We start from the raw sequence: 18,365 nt of genomic DNA, 5'->3' as shown, positions 1-18,365 counted from the left end.
AGTACTGAAATTTAGTGATAATGGTTTCAGTTTATGAAACACAGTGGGCTAGACTTGGGCTGTTGTTGACAGCTGGTCTGGATCAAGTAAAGGTCTCTCAGGACTAGGTAATAATTAGGCCCAGGTCTTATTTCATTTTAGGTACCTGCCTTCCAAATTTGGCCTGAATTCCTTTTGGCCTAGCAGGGAGAGTCTCCAGTGAGTAAAGTTTTAAATAGGAATCAGTGTTTGTATTGATCTGTATTTCGGTAACTGAGCTTTTCACACAGTACTTTACTAAGTTATTATTGTAGGATTGTAACAACGGGACTCCAAACTGATTTTCATTTTTTAAATTAGACTTGGCACCCAATCCAGTAAATGTTATTTGTTCTGAGGAATAAAAAACAAAAAGTGCCTAGAAAGACTATTGTTTGCCCCACCCCAACATGTACTCTATGGAGAACATGGATATTGTGCATTTCTTTCTATTTTTGTAACCAAATTTGTATATACCATACATTTCTTAATAACCACTCCTTAAATATGGTACTGTATGCTGTGACATTCAACAGGCCCTTTAAACTTTTGTCCCTTGCATTCGAATCTTAACACTGCCTTACAGCTTTTCCCATGATTGATCACAAAACACTTTGTTACTGCAACAAGATATTTTTTAACATAGGAAGTGTTGAATTGTGTGAGCAAGAAGTTGGAGGGAGCAAAGCTGTTAATGCACAAGAGGCCCATTCTTGTATGCAGGAGATTAATGTGTTTCAATAAGATTTACCTGCTCTGCACCAAAATAGCAATAAAACACAGTGCTGTATCCGATTGTGCTTGTAAGTGGGTAACACTGAACAGCGCAAGGGCAGACAGTATAGCCAACTAGTGCTTACAATATGTATAACTATAAAGGGCATTTGTTTTTAATTATTCTAAAGAACATGTTTATGCATAATGTATGCCAGTATGTAATATATCTGTGGCCTAGAGTGCGTGAGGCTAGAGAATTATTCAATTTTCAGGCGATACAGCCATTATAAAATCACTAGTACCAGATAACTTTTTTTTATTGAAAATGTCCAAATTCTTGCTACTTGCTACATCAGAGCTATTATTAATAAAGCATTTAAAGAAAGCACCGGCAGAGGAGCTCAACTGCAAACTGTTTCAAATGGTATTTTACATGAACATTTTCTTGCAGTCAGCACCAATTCTAGCCTCAAATCGTTTTTATATAAATATTCTAAATCTTCACTACCAGCTATTGTAATCCACTGCATTGTAGCGTACATTTTGTCATAGTAGTTGTCATAGTTAAATTGTGTCCCCACCTCCACCCGAAAATATAGTTTCTGTGATTTACAAATTTGGGAAATTACACTGAAAAGACACAGAAAATGTGTCAATGTCCAATTAAATTCCTTTCGAACTATAAGAAAGTCAAGGGACTAAAATGACAAATTAGGATTATCGGCCCGGATTTGAGAAAGTTCTTCTTCCATGGATTTTCTTCTAACAAACACATGCAATGACATTTTAGTTTACATCTTTAAAATGAAACCAAAAAAACAACAAAAACAACTTTAAAAACAGTACCACATTTTCTTTAAATATCCCAACATGAAAACAAGTAAGAGGTTTCTGTGGCTGGTATTTCTTATTGCTGTCCAAATCAAGGATCTGGGATAAATACGTCATCAGTTATCAGTACAGCTGACAAAGGTAAGAAAGCTATAGATACTGTATTCTACTCACCCTGGAAGTAAACCTTGTAGTCTTGAGAAAGAATTACCCAAATCATTAGCTATTATTGGAAATTTGAAGTCTTATTTTATGTTATTTATAGACTGGCATGGAAAGTTAGTTAGTCTATGACCTTTCATAACTAACCTTAGCATGTTGCTCATGGAAACTGGCATTCAAAATAATAGGGGAGGAAGAAACAGAATTTAAAGCATTTCATGGAGGATGAAGACCTATAACAGAGACCCCGGGAGGGGGGATTTTGACAAAGAGGGGTCTGTAATGCTTTAATCAGCTTCTGCGGTATATAAAAGTGCAAGTTTGAGTGTGTGTGTGTTTGTAGCTTTGTCGGTAACTGACCTTCTGTGTAATGGAGTGTAATTTAAAATGAATAAATGCACTATTAGGTGTCATTAAAATAATTTCCACTAATACTTCAGGAGAACATTAGTCTTCCGCAACTGTATGCTTGGGCCTCAGAGATGGCCTCAGGCTATTGTCTGAATAAATACAATGGCACTGAGCTCCATGGTCGAAGTGGAATATGATTTCTGTTAAACTTAACCAGATGAACTGCACAAGCATTTCAAAGTGGCAACAATGCAATTCCTAATTGCAGTGTTTTAGAAATAAAAAACAAAAATGTATGTATATTAGTTCCAGAATCCTGAAACTGAAAAAGCTTGTAAATACTTTTTACTTCTAGAAATCTGGATGGTTAATATATACTATATATAGTTTTCTTAACGGCACCATTCTTGAATCTTGCTCTCTGTTTCCTTACTCCTTGTTGAATCACTGCAAATGCAGTTTAGTACGACTGACGCTACAGATTTTGAAATATTTTAATTACACGGTAGCTGTAATCGATGTTGACTGCATTTAACTTCTATGTGCTTACGGTGGTAATCTCTTTATTTGAATGTGTGTGACTGTTCCTCAAAATAAACTTTTTTCTTAAACCAAAGAAGATTTGGAAGGTTTGCCAGCTTGGACCAGAGTGGCCCTGCACTGGGATTCCAAGAATGAATTACCATGCTGTCCAAACTGAGGGGAAAAACTGAGGGCCTCATAAAGAATATCTTGGGCTCAGCTGAAGACCTATTAAAACATTTAAAGCCCTGTTTCAGAAGTGGAAACCCTGATTTATTTTGTCAGCTGTTTTCATCTTCCAATTTTTGCTGCCAGCAAGCAATACTGGGCTGTGGTTTTTTAACTTGAAGAATGGTTCCCTTAATTAAGCCCCTCTGTAATACCATCTAAGGTACCCATAAGTTGCCATTGGTTAAAGCCTCCTTTCTGGGCAAATAGGTCACACAGTGTAAATTCTTTTTAGGAATGACCTTTTATGCTCTTGTGTACATGGCAGTGATGTTGGGGGCCAGCTCTTGAGCAATAAGCAGTGTGTATCACATATCTATAAAAGAAACTGACCTATTACACTACTACAATGTCATAAAATCTCCACTATGATATTGATACACAAATCTATATGTCATTCCTTTGAGTGAAGGTTAGTAATAATACATGACTTGTTCTCTTCTGTACAGGCCTGTGCCCTGACTGGGAGTCCTGGGACCCTAACCAGCCTGTGGAGAATGCCAGGGAAGCCATGCAGCAGGCCGATGACTGGCTGGGTGTGCCTCAGGTACTGTATGGAAGTGATCTTAGCCACACTGTCATTTCAGAGGTCCAGATGGTGTTGATGTATTAATCGTCTTATCTTTAGTCTCCACAAGTTTGGGTTCCCAGATTTTCCCTGGTCACAAATGAATATATATTTTTTTCTAGATAAACAAACCTACACTTGTTTACAATGTTAGTTTTCCGAGTGAATCAATATTTGAGATGTATAAAATTACTAATCTACAATACAGGAATGTTTAACCTGGAACAAGTTTACTTTTAAACAATGCTCTCAACCTAGTGACATCAAAAGTGAATTCGATACCAATAGTAGTCACTGTTTCACAGTTGAAGTTGCTTTCCGCAAGCGGTCTGAATTTTCTCTAGGCTTGGTGTTGAAGGGGAGTACAGCTGGTATGAGGTGGTGCAGATGAATCTCAGTGGAGGGGGTTAGCGCATTGTAGATATTGCAGTAGGACTGAGTCATGTAGTCTGTGGAATGTCTTGTCTAAATGAGGTTTAATTTTCTTGGGTGTCAACTAGGTGGGAGAGCTGAGGCTCATTCTGAAGGTATTTTAAATAGTGTTCTCTTCAAGGAGATGAGCAGAATTGCATTCGCTATCAAACACAGGAATGAGCATCTGCCATTGTGCTAACAGATTTACCAGAGATTGGGTTACACCTCAGGAGTACAGCGAATAGTATTTTTATCTGAAGGTTGTTATAGAGTTACTTTGGTTGAAATTCTTAGTAAAAAAATAATTTAAAAAGTCACACCAGATACCTCCAAAACTGAGTTCCTACAACTTGTAAGTTGTCACCAGACGAGTTAAGACTATGCATTTTGTTATTTTATTTGAATATTGTTTTATCTTTAGACCTGAATCATTTTATTCAGATAAAAGGTAAACCAGCAAAGGAAGTGTTTTATCTTAGTTATGTTTGTAAAATGTTGCAGGGTGAGGAAGTTTCACCTCTTAGCCAATGCACTGACAAAAGAGTATGTGTTAGTTGAGACCTAATTCTCTCAGATTATTTTTTTTTTAAATCTATGAAATTCAGTGCTGATAGAAGCAGACCAAATTAAAATTCCTCTATACTCTAAGGTTTTTTTTCTTTTTAAAAGTTTATTCATACCTATATGTATATACTTGTAATCAGATTTCCTAATTAGGTTTTCTTTCAGTGTTTTTGTGGGTTCTTGTATGCGGAACACCGAATAGCAGCAAAATAGTTTTTTATTTTATTTTAATTAAATTGTGTGGTGGAATTTCTAGGGCACAAAACTAATTTGTTAATTTGGTCAAATAAAAAAGATGACACCAGTTGTTTTTAGCTAAAACTAAAGTAAAGTAGCTAAAACTGTTACATGCTTTTGTAATGAAAATCTTGTTGTGCTGTAGGTGATCGCTCCTGAGGAGATTGTCGACCCCAATGTAGATGAGCACTCTGTGATGACTTACTTGTCACAGTTTCCCAAAGCCAAGCTGAAGCCTGGGGCGCCACTCCGATCCAAACAGCTGAACCCAAAGAAAGCCAGGGCCTATGGACCAGGTATGAGAGGGCTCACCCAATATCACAGTATAGCAGCACTGACAGTGAGTAAGAAAGAAGACAGAGAAACAGGACTGCATTCACCTAATCACAGGCATCTTTACTGCTGTAAAGCTACCTTGTATGTAAATCTGAACCTTGACTTGTTGAATATATAATATATCAAAGCATATTAAATCCAGTGAAATTAAAAGTGAAAATAAACCTGCTAAAGACCTTAAACTGTTTTTGTCCCTCCCTCGCTCACTTATGATTGGACTGCTGCGGAGAAAGTGTAGATCTTCTATTGGTTTATTTTGTACATTCTAAAAAATAATTCCTGAACACATGTATCTGCTTAAGGTATCGAGCCCCACGGTAATATTGTGCTGAAGCCTGCAGAGTTCACTGTGGAGACGGTTGATGCTGGTCTGGGAGAGGTGCTGGTTTATGTGGAGGATCCGGAAGGGCATAATGAAGAGGTATGAAAATATTGTTTTGTTTTTATTTTTGAAGAATAACATTTCCATATTCCTAAATATATATTTACAAATGTATGGTTTTATGTTTTTCCTGTTTCCTGTGCTGTTTTTCAATCACTGAAATGAGAGCATTTTTCAATAAAATATACATTTCTTTTTTATATTTCAAGGCCAGAGTTATTGCCAACAATGACAAAAACAGAACCTACTCTGTTACTTATGTCCCCAAAGTTGCAGGACTTCACAAGGTAAGGATGTTAGTAAGCTTGGGCAAGTTGATCATTTACTTGTCTGAAATAATCGTTTTAAAAGTGTACTGCTGTTTATCATTGATAAAGCATAGTAATGCTCTGTAAAGTCATAGTGACTGTATAGTAAAGGGTAGACAAGCATGGCCAAGATACAAATGTTGTTTTTAAATGATTGTTGGTTACTGATAAACCACTGGTGCTCTGAAACCCTTCATCTGCCTCTTCTTCCAGGTGACAGTGCTGTTTGCAGGTCAAAATATTGACAAGAGCCCCTTCATGGTCAATGTTTCCATGGCAATGGGTGATCCCAACAAAGTGTCAGCTCGGGGACCTGGGTTGGAGCCTGTAGGAAACATTGCCAATAAGCCCACCTACTTTGACATCTACACAGCCGGTACAATGATGGTTATAGGTTGCTTTACAGTAGTGTTGTCTGCAGTTTTAATTGCAGGGAATTGAGTAAAGTGCAGAATACTAAAAACAAATCATGGACAATGAATTGAGTTCTGATGTAAACCCTTGACTTCTCTGTCCTCTTCTACAAGGTGCTGGAGCAGGAGATGTGGGCGTCATCATTGTGGACCCCCAGGGCCGTCGTGACACAGTGGAGGTCATCCTGGAAGACAAAGGGGACAGCATTTACCGCTGTACCTATCGCCCTGTGCTGGAAGGGCCCCACACTATCTATGTCACCTTCGCAGGGACCCAAATCCCCAAGAGTCCTTTTACTGTCAACATATCAGAAGGTAGGTTACATAAGATTATATTTTTGTTAACCTCTTTGATTTGTTGACCATGCCAGAAACAAAGTTCTTACACAAAACCTTTAGCTGTAACCTTTCATGTAAATATTTCTGTCCGAATTAAGAATCAACGTATGCACTTCCTTCCTCTTTCACTTCCTTCCTCTTTAACTTCATTTATCTTTCACTTCCTTTATCTTTCTAAACTTGCAACAGAGTTTCCAGTTCTGGAAGTATCAGAACATTGTAATATGATTTTACTGTATCAGTGTGTAACAAGTGTTCTGGTAGTTTTAATATTAATTAAAAAAAGAATGGTTGACACTTAATATAGATTATGTAACATTGGTGTGCAATTTCTTAACAAACAAAAAAATCCTTATGATATTTAATTGCGAGAGAATAAAGTGAAAGGGTGCATCCCTGTCTACTGTACCTGTATCACAGAATGACCTACTAGGATGCTGTGCTATTAAAGGTGAAGTTCGAGGTCAGATGTAAAACCTTTGCTTTGTAGTTACTATGGCTGTCAACAGCATTTATCATTTCCTCTGGTGTGTTCGCAATAGTAGTCCTGAAAAAATATTTATCTCTTTAAACCAGAACCAGAGATCGGAATCAGACGCTTCTGTCAGCTGTGACCTATGTGAAACCCTGTTCCTTTTGCCTGTCTGTTTTTCTAGCTCCCCCGTCTGTCCAGCCAGTTGGGGCTCGAGCTATTCAGATTATCCCTCAGTCTATACACACCCCACCAACTGAAAAGCCAAAGAAAGCCCCACCCCCAACTCCACCTAAACCACGGCAACCAAGTTAGTACGAGCCGCTGGTGTGGCTTGTGACTGTGTAGTCTGGCTCATTGTCGGGACTCACTGCCTCAGAGCTTGTTGGCATGTGCTGACGCTTTGCCTTCTGCAGTACCAAGAAAGGCAGCTTTTTTTTTTGTTTCTTGCCTAGGCTTACACAAAGGTGCTTTTTCAGTAGGAACATTTTTTTGTAGTTTTGCGAAGACTCATGATGCTGGGTCAAGAGAAATCCCTTTCACTGTTTTAATGAAAGCAATATTACCTAACATCTGTGTCTTCTTCTGAAGCTCAAGGCACAGCTTAGGTACATTTACAACACTGGCTTTTGATGTTGGCTAAATGTATCACTCCTGGTTGTTATGATTTCCTTGATAAACAGAAAATGCATTTGGAAGTTACAAAGTAATTTCAGAACGATTCCTCGATTTCTTTTTCCCCTATTTTGAACGCCTTTACTATACATGGGGTGTAAAAATACATCAGATTTATTTCCTTTTCCCTTCTATAATAAGCCTTGATACTGGGCAAACTTTACTGATAACCACAGAACAGTTTTATACATGTATAATATGTACTGTAGTTATTCAGCTGTAGCTGTACTGCTCCTGCTAATGACATCTCAATTCTCTGAACACTGATTTGTACTGCCAAACTTGGCCAGCTGGAAAAGAATGTTTCAATTTCTGTTCATGTGGAAAAAAACACATGACTTGCACTCCCCACAACTAGCATCCCGTCTCTGCAGCCGGGATCCATAATCACTTGGACTGTAGTTTGGTTTTTCTTTCACATTTTTCCCCCCTTTTTCCAATGATATGTTTAGTATACCTTTTTGTTTCACTTATTTGAGAAGCCATCTCATTTCTAATTAATTTACTCATGCAGAAGCACCAGTGGATTAAGTCAGTGTAATGTAGCTTGATTCGCAGCCTGCAGCTTTAGTTTAAACACTGTTTTAGCTGCTGCATGGAACAGTCTTAATTTCACTATCTTCTTGAGTACCCTTCTGGCTGTGTATTTATTTATTTTGTAAACACTGGTGCTGTTCAGTTTTCTTTTAAAAGAGTACAGCATGAAACCAGCAGTTTTGTGATGCAGACGGCAGCTTTCTGAATGCAGTTACTGTATATGTGGTTTGTTTTGTTTTGCTTCAAGTATGCAGTCTTCCTGTGCCTATTCTTTTTTTTTTTTATTGGCTTGTGGACAAATGTTAATGTCTGTTTTAGAACTAACACATACCTCCAGTTACCTGAAGATTGGATTTTGTGTGTCTGTTTGCCACAAGTTTGATCTAGTTTTTTCACACCTGTGTATGCTTTTTTTTAACAGCCTGCAACCCCAATGCCTGCCGGGCTACAGGCCGAGGCCTGCAACCTAAAGGGGTCCGGGTGAAGGAGGTGGCTGACTTCAAGGTGTTCACGAAAGGAGCCGGAAGTGGAGAGCTTAAGGTGCTTGTAAAAGGGCCAAGTAAGTTGCCAACCCATAAATATAATGATTTTTATCCATACCTTGATTAATTTTTAATTATGGCTTATGGTTTGCTACATCATACAACTGACAATGCATACTGTAGATTGCACAGCTACTGAACTTTCAAAGGCAGGATTTGTAATGTAATATTTGTCTAAATTAATTGGTTTGTCTTTATCATGGCAACATAAAACAAAAGTTATATATGACAGGGCTGGTCTGGTATTTCTCAACATTATATACTGTAATTTATATTCATCCTTGAATTATGTGTGACTAATGTTTTTTTTTTTTTTTTTGGTAGAAGGTACAGAGGAGCCAGTGAAAGTCACAGAAGTCGGTGAAGGAGTGTTTGAATGTGAATATTACCCTGTGATCTCGGGAAAATACACTATCACTATCACTTGGGGAGGATGCGCTATCCCAAGGAGGTATGGAGGAGTGTGTTTGAGTAAATGGGAATGTGGGCTCTAATCATGACTGTCTCTGAAATATATATATATAATACTATAGAATTGTTAAGATTGCTCTTTAAGTAACCTTTGTTGAGTGTGCTGTAATTTTGTTTTGAAAGGGATTACTTTATAGCAGCGTGCTTTGAGTAATTTAATAAAGTCATTTTTAGAGAACTTCCTTGAAGTTGTTTCCTGTGGAGACAAGAATGTGTCACGCAATTTACTAGTCATATACAGTATAACCTATGGTGTGTTTTCTAAGATGTATTTTCCTTATTTAAAACTGAAGAACAGTTCTTCTTGTCTTAGCATAAGTAACTGAAAAACAGTGCAGCGATTAGCTGGTGAGTAAGCCAGCTAATGAAAAGCTATGATGGGTTGACTGCCTAACAAGCATTAAGGTTTATACAGAACAAAAAAGGAAACAGGCAGAGGCAATCATCTTTCTGGTGCAGATATTCAGGTTTGTTTGTGCCACATCTAACCCCTGCTGTGTGCTCACAGCCCCTTCGAAGTCCAGGTCTGTGCTGAAGCTGGGGCGCAGAAGGTGCGAGCTTGGGGCCCTGGTCTGGAGACCGGCATGGTGGGCAAGTCGGCCGACTTTGTGGTGGAGGCCATCGGAACTGAAGTGGGGACCCTTGGTAAGTCATGAGAGTCATTGAAGAATACTTGCAAACAGGAAAAAAAGGTAGATTTAATGTATTCCTTCTTTGCATTTTGTCTTGCTGCCTAATCTGCTTTAAGCAACTATTGGCAAGTATTAGAACAAAAAACCCAATATGATCATGTTTGCTTCAATAAAGAAACATTCTTCTGTCCTTTCTTCTTTTAATCTGACCTAATTACTGTTCCTCCCACTGAGATTCTTTTGTTCCAGCCTTCCTTTCTGCCTTGGCTGTAGTGTTATAAATTGTTAGCAGTTGAGAGAAACAGCACATGTTAACACATGGGTGGATGCAGGGCCAGGCCCCTCCACCCACTGCTGTGAACATAACCAGTGAAGGTCAAGGCTCTTGGGGGTCATCCAGTCCTCCGACTCCATGTATTTAGAATATGTTAAACATTATGTTCAAATGCTGCAAGTCAACAGGAGATAAACAGGCGTGAGAGTGAAAAGTAATCTAAGAAAATTTAAAATAAAAAGAAAATCTTGTAAATTTAGTTTTTGTGTGAAAGCCATCTGTTAACAAAATATTCATGAGGAAACTAGATTTTATAGAGTATCACTTTAATTGTTGCCTGATTTGACATGAAGAATATTGCAACTAAGTTTACTCTGGCAGCCTCCACCAATACTTTTAATAAAAACCCAACAACTTTAATTAAAACTTGGTACTTTTCCCAATTTTTCCACATTTACAAAGCTCGAGGGTAATGTAATAAACAGAGTACATTGCATTTAATTTAGTATTTAATGACTGTTTTTCCACAATATAATGCCTTCCCCGCTTCCCAGGTCACTATTGCTATACTTGCTGATGGAGGTAGAACAGCTGTAAGTTCATCCCTAACTTTGTGTTGCCATAATTGAAGCTTGGCTTTACTCTACCTCTTCACTGAGGGAGATAACATTTAGGCCAGTGTGACTAAGAACTAGAATCTCATGAATATAAAGTCTTGTACTGGGGCTTATACTGTAGCAGTGGAGTGCTGTAGTAAAGCTTCCAAGTTATCTCTCAGATGGACTGTTGAGTAACGTTTCTCACGTAACAGTGGTGGCAATTTAATTGGCAATGTTCTTTATGCAAAATGATTAATAAATAAGGTACCTGGAATATGGGTACTGGCAGGCAGGTCTCTTAGTTCTTTTCAGGTCTCTTTCTTACCAGCCTTAATATACTGAATCTCCCTCGTTCCTGTATCAGGTTTCTCCATTGAGGGTCCTTCTCAAGCTAAAATTGAATGTGACGACAAAGGTGACGGCTCCTGCGATGTTCGCTATTGGCCGACCGAGCCTGGTGACTATGCCGTCCATGTCATCTGTGATGACGAGGATATCAAAGACAGCCCCTTCATGGCTCACATCCTTCCCGTTGTCAATGCTGTATTCCCAGAAAAGGTAAGCCAGCAAAATGTATATTCAGTTGTAAAAAGCTGTATCTCATGGGTCAATAGATGGTACATTAAATATCCCATGGTGTTGGTACACTGAAATACCAAATACATTGTATGTGCTTATCCTAGGTTAAAGCCTATGGCCCAGGACTGGAGCAAACAGGCTGTATTGTTAACAAACCAGCAACATTTACCATTGATGCCCGGGGAGCAGGCAAGGCAGAACTCAAGATCTATGCACAGGTAAGACACATTTGCAGTAAAAAAAATACAGCTAGCAATGTGAAAGACGTTATAAGAATGTCTTATCTCTATTTTATTATATTTTTTTAGGATGCTGAAGGTATCCCCATCGATATCAAGATTACTGATAACGGAGATAACACATTCATCTGTGTTTATATCCCCACTAAACCAATCAAGCACACCATCATCATTACATGGGGCGAAGTCAACATCCCTCACAGTCCATTCAGGGTAAGAGAAACAAATGAAATGTCAAGGTCAGGCGAATGGCAATGTCTAGAATAAGTAACCTTTTATTCGCCATAGAAACAGTGTGTTTGGACCTACATAATTAATGGTCACATGATCAGTTGTTATTCTAGGTCTACTAATTCATGATTGTTTGCAAACCCACAGTCATTTGGGTTAATATTAATCCCTCCCACTGAGCTTCAAACTTTTTCATTGTGGATAAGGAAATATTTGTAGGTCTTTTAGTTCTAATCCTCTCCATGAGAATCTTAAACATTAATGGACTAACTTTACTTATGACTGAAGTGCATTGAGTGGATTGAATGTGCCACCCACGCCTATCTTCATTCAGCATATTTTTAAATTACTTACTCCCAGGTTAACATTGGAGAAGGCAGCCACCCGGAACATGTCAAGGTGTACGGCCCTGGAGTAGAAAAGACAGGACTCAAGGCAAATGAACCCACATACTTCACAGTTGACTGCGGTGAAGCAGGGCAGGGTAAGTCTTTTTTACCCATATAAATTGGAAAATAGTCTTTAAGGTGGAAATTAGGTCTCTGTTCAAATTACAGGTACACAGTACAAATTCACATAATGTCTGTATTTGTAGGTGATGTGAGCATTGGTATTAAGTGCGCCCCGGGAGTTGTGGGGCCTGCAGAGGCTGACATTGACTTTGACATCATTAAGAACGACAATGACACCTTCACTGTGAAATACACCCCACCTGGTGCCGGCCGCTACACTATCATGGTGCTGTTTGCTGACCAGGTAATAAACATCAAGATGAAAAGGTTTCTAGTGTCTTTTCCATGTGCTGCAATCTGCCTGGATCTGTAGATATTGCTGAAGCAAAAAAATGCGTGCTCTTAACAATTCTGGTGGAAGTGTTAAACACTATGCATAATGGATAATATAATATCTTTGTGAATTTAGGAAATTCCCTTGAGCCCCTTCCGGATTAAAGTTGATCCATCCCACGATGCCAGCAAGGTGAAGGCAGAAGGTCCAGGGCTCAGCAAAGCTGGTAAGAACTCAGTCACACATGACATGATGGTAGCAGTGACAGTAGACAACCATCAGTTTATTTAGTACCCTTAATATGCCTTTATCCAAGATTCATGTTTTAAAAAGGTCTAACTAGTGGACCAGAAATGATATTGCATCCTCATTTGTAGGAATACAGAAATATTACATTTTATTCAATGACAAGAACAGTCATCCTGCTCATTTCAAGTGAGCTATGTGATTTGATAGTCAAGGCTATATCTAAGGACATTGCCTTTGTTCTCTTTAAACCTATTTTTGTTACTTGTTTTTAATTTCAATTGACCTTAGCCATTTTATAAATGCAATATAGCACTCCAGGGTGTGTGTCCTTGTGAGACATCGGCACTTCTCGGGTTGGTGAAGCCCCAACTCAACTGAGGTGTGACGATATCCCACAACTCTTTCTGATGAATCAGTATTACATTTCTACTGCAGGTGTGGAGGTGGGCAAACCAACCCATTTCACAGTCTTCACTAAGGGCGCTGGCAAGGCCAAACTGGATGTTAATTTTACTGGTGCCATAAAAGGAGAAGCAGTGCGAGACTTTGAGATCATTGATAACCATGACTACTCTTACACAGTGAGATACACTGCAGTACAGCAGGTAGGGTTACCAGCATATCATTACATTTTACTGATGCTACATTTCCAGTCTTACCAGCTAATGTCTTTAAAACTTTATGAAATGGACCATTCCCATTCTATGAAAAAGAAAAATGACATTTTTTACATTCCAGAAAACTGTGGTAAAAAAATGTGTATCATACATACTTGTTTGCTGTTTGCCTAAACCACTTGTATCAATTCCTGAATGACATGATCAAACTTAATTATGCTCTTTTTCCATCTTTACAGGGTAATATCACTATCTCGGTTACCTACGGTGGAGATCCCATTCCCAAGAGTCCATTCACTGTTAGTGTGGCTCCATCCCTTGATCTCAACAAGGTCAAAGTGCAAGGACTTAACAACAGTACGTGTGCTTCCTGAATGTTATTGCTAGATTACTGCCATGTGGGAGATCTTTCCTATTTATTCATGATGGCTCTCTCAAACCACTTAATGAGCCATAGAAAAGGTGACTTTGATTTTGTTTTCTCATTATTAGAAGTGGATGTTGGTAAAGACCAGGAGTTCACGATCAACACTCATGGGGCAGGAGGACAGGGAAAGGTGGATGTGAAAATCACCTCCCCATCTCGTCGACCCATCCCCTGCAAGGTCGAGACAGGCACCACCAATGATGTGCACTCTGTGAAGTATATGCCCCCTGAGGAGGGGCCCTACAAAGTGGAGGTCACCTATGATGGGAACCCTGTGCCTGGAAGCCCCTTCACTGTGGAGGGGGTCATGCCCCCAGATCCTTCCAAGGTAAGAGAACATCAAGTACAGCTTCCATTTTGTCACATTCCAGTATGCTATAAATTAGATCTAGGGGTTTAATGCTACTGATGTCTCTCCTCCACCCAGTATGAATAATAATACATTCCAATGAGTTGTAAATATAAAAGTGTAACAAATAATTTTACATCCATTATTAATTAGGATTGTTAAACGAAAAAGTACCATCAGTTACAAAAAAAAAAAAAAAAAAGGTTATTTCAAGGTGAAAGAAAATCAAACCATCCTAGTCTAATTAAAGTGTGGCATGAAATTTATGGCAATTTGCCTCATCTATTCAATGAAGCTGTACTGTGCTACTGATTAAGAGCCTGGTCCTCAGACAAGAACCTTAATAAATAACAGCTCATTAATTGTTCTATTGAACTTGACTAATATCACATCTGTTTGGACTATATTTGAGTTGGCATCACAGCTTTGTAAGACTTAATAGATTGTAATAATTATACCGGATACGATTACATTTTGGCTGAGGTCACTGTTGTCAGATCTTGAAGCTGTGGTGTTGTCATTGTCTGACCAGATGTTTTTTTTTCATTGAGCCAAATTGAAGAATCTGTTTCAAAATATACTGTATATATGTACAGACTGCAATAAATGAGGCTGTTGTAGGCTGTATATTTACATGGGAGTTTACCACATATTGAATGTAGCAATATCTCCCTTCTAAAGTTTTAGAATGCATTTAACAGTTTGTGTTCCCCAGGTGCGTGCCTATGGCCCTGGCCTGAAGGGAGGGATAGTGGGCAAACCAGCTCCCTTTGCCATTGATACTAAAGGAGCTGGCACTGGTGGACTTGGTCTTACAGTGGAAGGTCCTTGCGAGGCTAAGATCGAGTGCCAGGACAACGGTGACGGCTCCTGCTCCGTCTCTTACCTGCCCACCGAGGCTGGAGAGTATGCCATCAACATTCTCTTTGCCGAGGCTCACATCCCCGGATCACCTTTCAAAGCAGCCATCAAACCTGGGTTTGACCCTAGCAAGGTGACAGCCAGTGGCCCAGGTCTGGAACGAGGCAAGGTCAATGAGTCCGGATCCTTCACCGTGGACTGCTCCAAGGCTGGGGAAGCAGAACTGACCATTGAGATCATCTCAGAATCTGGCGTCAAGGCTGAGGTGCACATCCAGAACAACAGCGATGGCACCTACTCCATCACCTACATACCCGCCTTCCACGGCATGTACACCATCACCATCAAGTATGGCGGACACTCCGTGCCCAAGTTCCCAGCTCGTGTCCAGGTGGACCCTGCCGTCAACACTAGTGGGATCAAGGTTTACGGACCCGGAGTTGAACCACGGGGTAAGAAGTTTCACCTTTCTCTGTACCATGTAATTTGGTCTTACTGATTAGCTGTTGCCACAAAAGTAGGTCAACAAGAATATAATGGCTTGCTACACTAACAGCTGTTTCAAAATGAGCACATGTCTGGAGGGTAGGCCTGTCCCGCTTGGCTACAAGAATCAGTAACAGGTGCCACCAGTAATCCTATACAACCAAATGGCACAGGAGTATAGACGTGGAAAGCTGCATTGTTAAAAGTTAAGAAAAGTGTTTATTGATAGGTGTAAACATGCATTGAATAGTATATTGATATGAGTGCAAGTGTTGTAGTATATTGTACTCTTTTGTTCACTTGATCACTGGTCAGTGAACAAATAACCTGTGATATCATACAGGCTTCTCAGTGTGTTTGTTGCTCAGTTATGAGCATATTCGGAAAAAAAAATAGTTAACAAAATAAACAAACTGTTATAATTTGGCACTAATTCAGCAGAGTTTAAAGTATTTGCTCAGAGGCCTTATAGTTTCCACCTGTATTTTTTACTACAGTATCCCTGTACAGTTGCTGCGACAAAACATACTATGAAATGATTACTGTATAGGTCTTTGAAATCAATGGGTTTCTTTTACACCTCCATCCTGCTTCTAGCTCCTCTGTGAGTTTGACATTGAAATAAAATGCAGTCTAGTTAAGTGCAACTGTTTCCACAGTACAAACTTTTTTAGACATTTTTTGTATTTAAAATAAGTTGCTGCTGGGGATTGAAGCTCATTGTCACACTTCCGCTTATATCTAGATTACAGCTTTGCATATATCTAGAGACGCTTATGTAATTGTGATTAAACTTGTTAAGGACCTTCTTTAGCACAAGTTATTGAGTGCTTCATAATATACAGGTATACACTTACATGCTTACACCTGCATCTAGAGTTGAAACTTGCCAAATACATTTATTTATGCTATTGGGTTAAATTGAGACTGTCTGACTCATCATCCTACTATCTGTATGTCACACTTATATTTGTACATTTATCTAGAAAACTGTTTGTCTAATTTGATGAAACTTGCTAAGGACATTCTTTAGCACAAGTTTGTCATAATCTGGTGGGGTTTATAGAGGCTCCCTTTCTGTTCGTGTCACACTCACATTTTTACATATGTCTCGAGAAACACTAACTAAATGGTGAAGAAGCTTGGTCTCTTTAACACAAGTTATTGAGATGATCAGAATCTGATGGTATATTAAGGCCTCCGTCCTTCTGTTTATATCTTGGATGCAGGTATTAGTGATCTACTTTTTCATGTTTCCGATTACTCTAATTTTGTACTTACACCCAGGGGATGAATGTCACTGCAGTGCTTGTTAAAATGTGATTGTTAAGGTACACTGGAGATGCAAATACCAATACTTTGACTGAAGGTAGACAGAGGGCTTCTCAAAACCTTCAGTGAAGCAATAAATCACTACTTACCCATACAAAGAAATTGTGAAAGAGCTGCAAATGCTTTCATTTTAACAAGCCTCCATTTATGTGATTTCAATTGAGAATTTAGTAACTGTGGACTCCTGAATGAGCCTTTTAACTGTGGGCAGGTTGAGGGGTGTGGGCAGCAGAGAGTGCTGATGTCTAGTCAAGGCAGTATTGTAAACATGTTACCTTTCTCTATAGATTTAAATACCTAACAGTTCATGTTGTGCTTATTTGTACCTTTTAATGTGAAACCTTTGCTTGTGTGTAGGTGTTCTTCGTGAAGTTACCACTGAATTCACTGTGGATGCTCGTGCACAAACCAAGACTGGCGGAAACCACGTGAAAGCAAGAATTGTTAACCCTTCAGGTGGCAAAACAGACACCTACATCAGTGACAAAGGGGACGGGACTTACAGGGTGGAGTACACAGCCTATGAAGATGGTAAGAACAAACAAAGCTAAAGTATGGTACTTTAAAAATCGTACATCATGAAAATGCATACTTTTAAAAACATCTTTAATTGTAGGGATCTAAAAGCAAAAACTCTGCCTAACAGTAATCAGTCTACTGTGTGAGTAATGCACAACCAGCTGAACCCATTTTTGGCTCTGGGTCTGTCGACAATTGGCCCACACCTGCTAACTGTCATTTAGCTTTGACAGTGAACAATAGAGGGGATCATTCTGATAACAAGAGAGGTGTGACCTGTCCTTGACCCCCCCACCCCCCACACACTATTCCTTTGCAGATACAGAGCATGCTCACTAATAACTGTCGAATCATTCGAGCTGGCAACAGGATTTGTCTGAAATGTATTTAGTGATCGTTATACAAAACAGGGGCCAAATGAAGATCTCATTTATAAAAACAGTAAGCATCCTAGCACTCCAAGAACAACACAGTACATTAAAAAAGTTTTTTTTTTTTTTTTTACAAATGAGAGCATGATCAACCTCCGTTATTTTCTATAATAGAAAACAGAAGCAGTTGGTTTTCTTTCTTTAAGTAGTGACTGTGCTATTTGGTTTCAGGTATTCATGTGATAGAAGTGCTTTATGATGATGTGGCTGTTCCCAAGAGCCCCTTCAGGGTGGGCGTTGCTGAGGGCTGTGATCCTACGCGTGTCAGAGCCTTTGGACCCGGTTTGGAGGGAGGCCTTGTCAACAAACCCAATCGCTTCACCGTGGAAACCAGGTACACACAGAGCAAAGATGTGCAGGTTTACATTGCAGATCACCTGGTAAAATGTATTTGTGATAAATGGATTTTAGACAGCAAAATGTTTTTGTGACCTACCAGGTTGTTTGTTGAAACATTAATTACCAAAACCGTATTGTAAAGAGCAATTTGAGCAATCCAGACACTCTGCTTCATCTGTACATTAAGCTCAATTGATCTAAAATGTACCAACTTTTCTTCTGAGATTTAGTCACATTAGAAATGAGGTAGGTGGTGTTCGCTGTGTTGAGTTTGGAAAGCTCTTCAAAAAGCCACTACACAGTGTGGCCTTTTATACAATCCTTTGTT

At 39.1% G+C, this 18,365-nt stretch overlaps 1 protein-coding gene across 5 annotated transcripts in view; it reads left to right on the top strand.

Moving 5' to 3' along the window:
- LOC121319813 (filamin-C) overlaps positions 1 to 18,365 on the top strand; it is a 50,946-nt gene that overhangs the window by 17,022 nt on the left and 15,559 nt on the right. For 3 of the 5 annotated variants that reach the window (XM_041257657.1, XM_041257653.1, XM_041257654.1), the window contains exons 3-24: positions 3,279 to 3,376; positions 4,758 to 4,908; positions 5,251 to 5,369; positions 5,540 to 5,617; positions 5,852 to 6,014; positions 6,166 to 6,366; positions 7,047 to 7,172; positions 8,496 to 8,633; positions 8,941 to 9,067; positions 9,596 to 9,732; positions 10,957 to 11,150; positions 11,276 to 11,389; positions 11,480 to 11,623; positions 12,002 to 12,125; positions 12,237 to 12,397; positions 12,563 to 12,653; positions 13,112 to 13,281; positions 13,533 to 13,650; positions 13,786 to 14,048; positions 14,785 to 15,382; positions 17,106 to 17,279; positions 17,870 to 18,032. In XM_041257657.1, the coding sequence (XP_041113591.1) occupies positions 3,279 to 3,376; positions 4,758 to 4,908; positions 5,251 to 5,369; positions 5,540 to 5,617; positions 5,852 to 6,014; positions 6,166 to 6,366; positions 7,047 to 7,172; positions 8,496 to 8,633; positions 8,941 to 9,067; positions 9,596 to 9,732; positions 10,957 to 11,150; positions 11,276 to 11,389; positions 11,480 to 11,623; positions 12,002 to 12,125; positions 12,237 to 12,397; positions 12,563 to 12,653; positions 13,112 to 13,281; positions 13,533 to 13,650; positions 13,786 to 14,048; positions 14,785 to 15,382; positions 17,106 to 17,279; positions 17,870 to 18,032 (3,652 nt within the window). The remainder of the gene's footprint in view (positions 1 to 3,278; positions 3,377 to 4,757; positions 4,909 to 5,250; positions 5,370 to 5,539; positions 5,618 to 5,851; positions 6,015 to 6,165; positions 6,367 to 7,046; positions 7,173 to 8,495; positions 8,634 to 8,940; positions 9,068 to 9,595; positions 9,733 to 10,956; positions 11,151 to 11,275; positions 11,390 to 11,479; positions 11,624 to 12,001; positions 12,126 to 12,236; positions 12,398 to 12,562; positions 12,654 to 13,111; positions 13,282 to 13,532; positions 13,651 to 13,785; positions 14,049 to 14,784; positions 15,383 to 17,105; positions 17,280 to 17,869; positions 18,033 to 18,365) is intronic. The other 2 variants (XM_041257655.1, XM_041257656.1) reach the window with 1 other exon arrangement.

Source organism: Polyodon spathula, chromosome 8 (assembly GCF_017654505.1).
Source record: "Polyodon spathula isolate WHYD16114869_AA chromosome 8, ASM1765450v1, whole genome shotgun sequence".
In the NCBI taxonomy this organism is placed as follows: domain Eukaryota; kingdom Metazoa; phylum Chordata; class Actinopteri; order Acipenseriformes; family Polyodontidae; genus Polyodon; species Polyodon spathula.
Note: the sequence above shows the minus strand (reverse complement) of the source record. Positions and strands in the feature narration are given on the sequence as shown.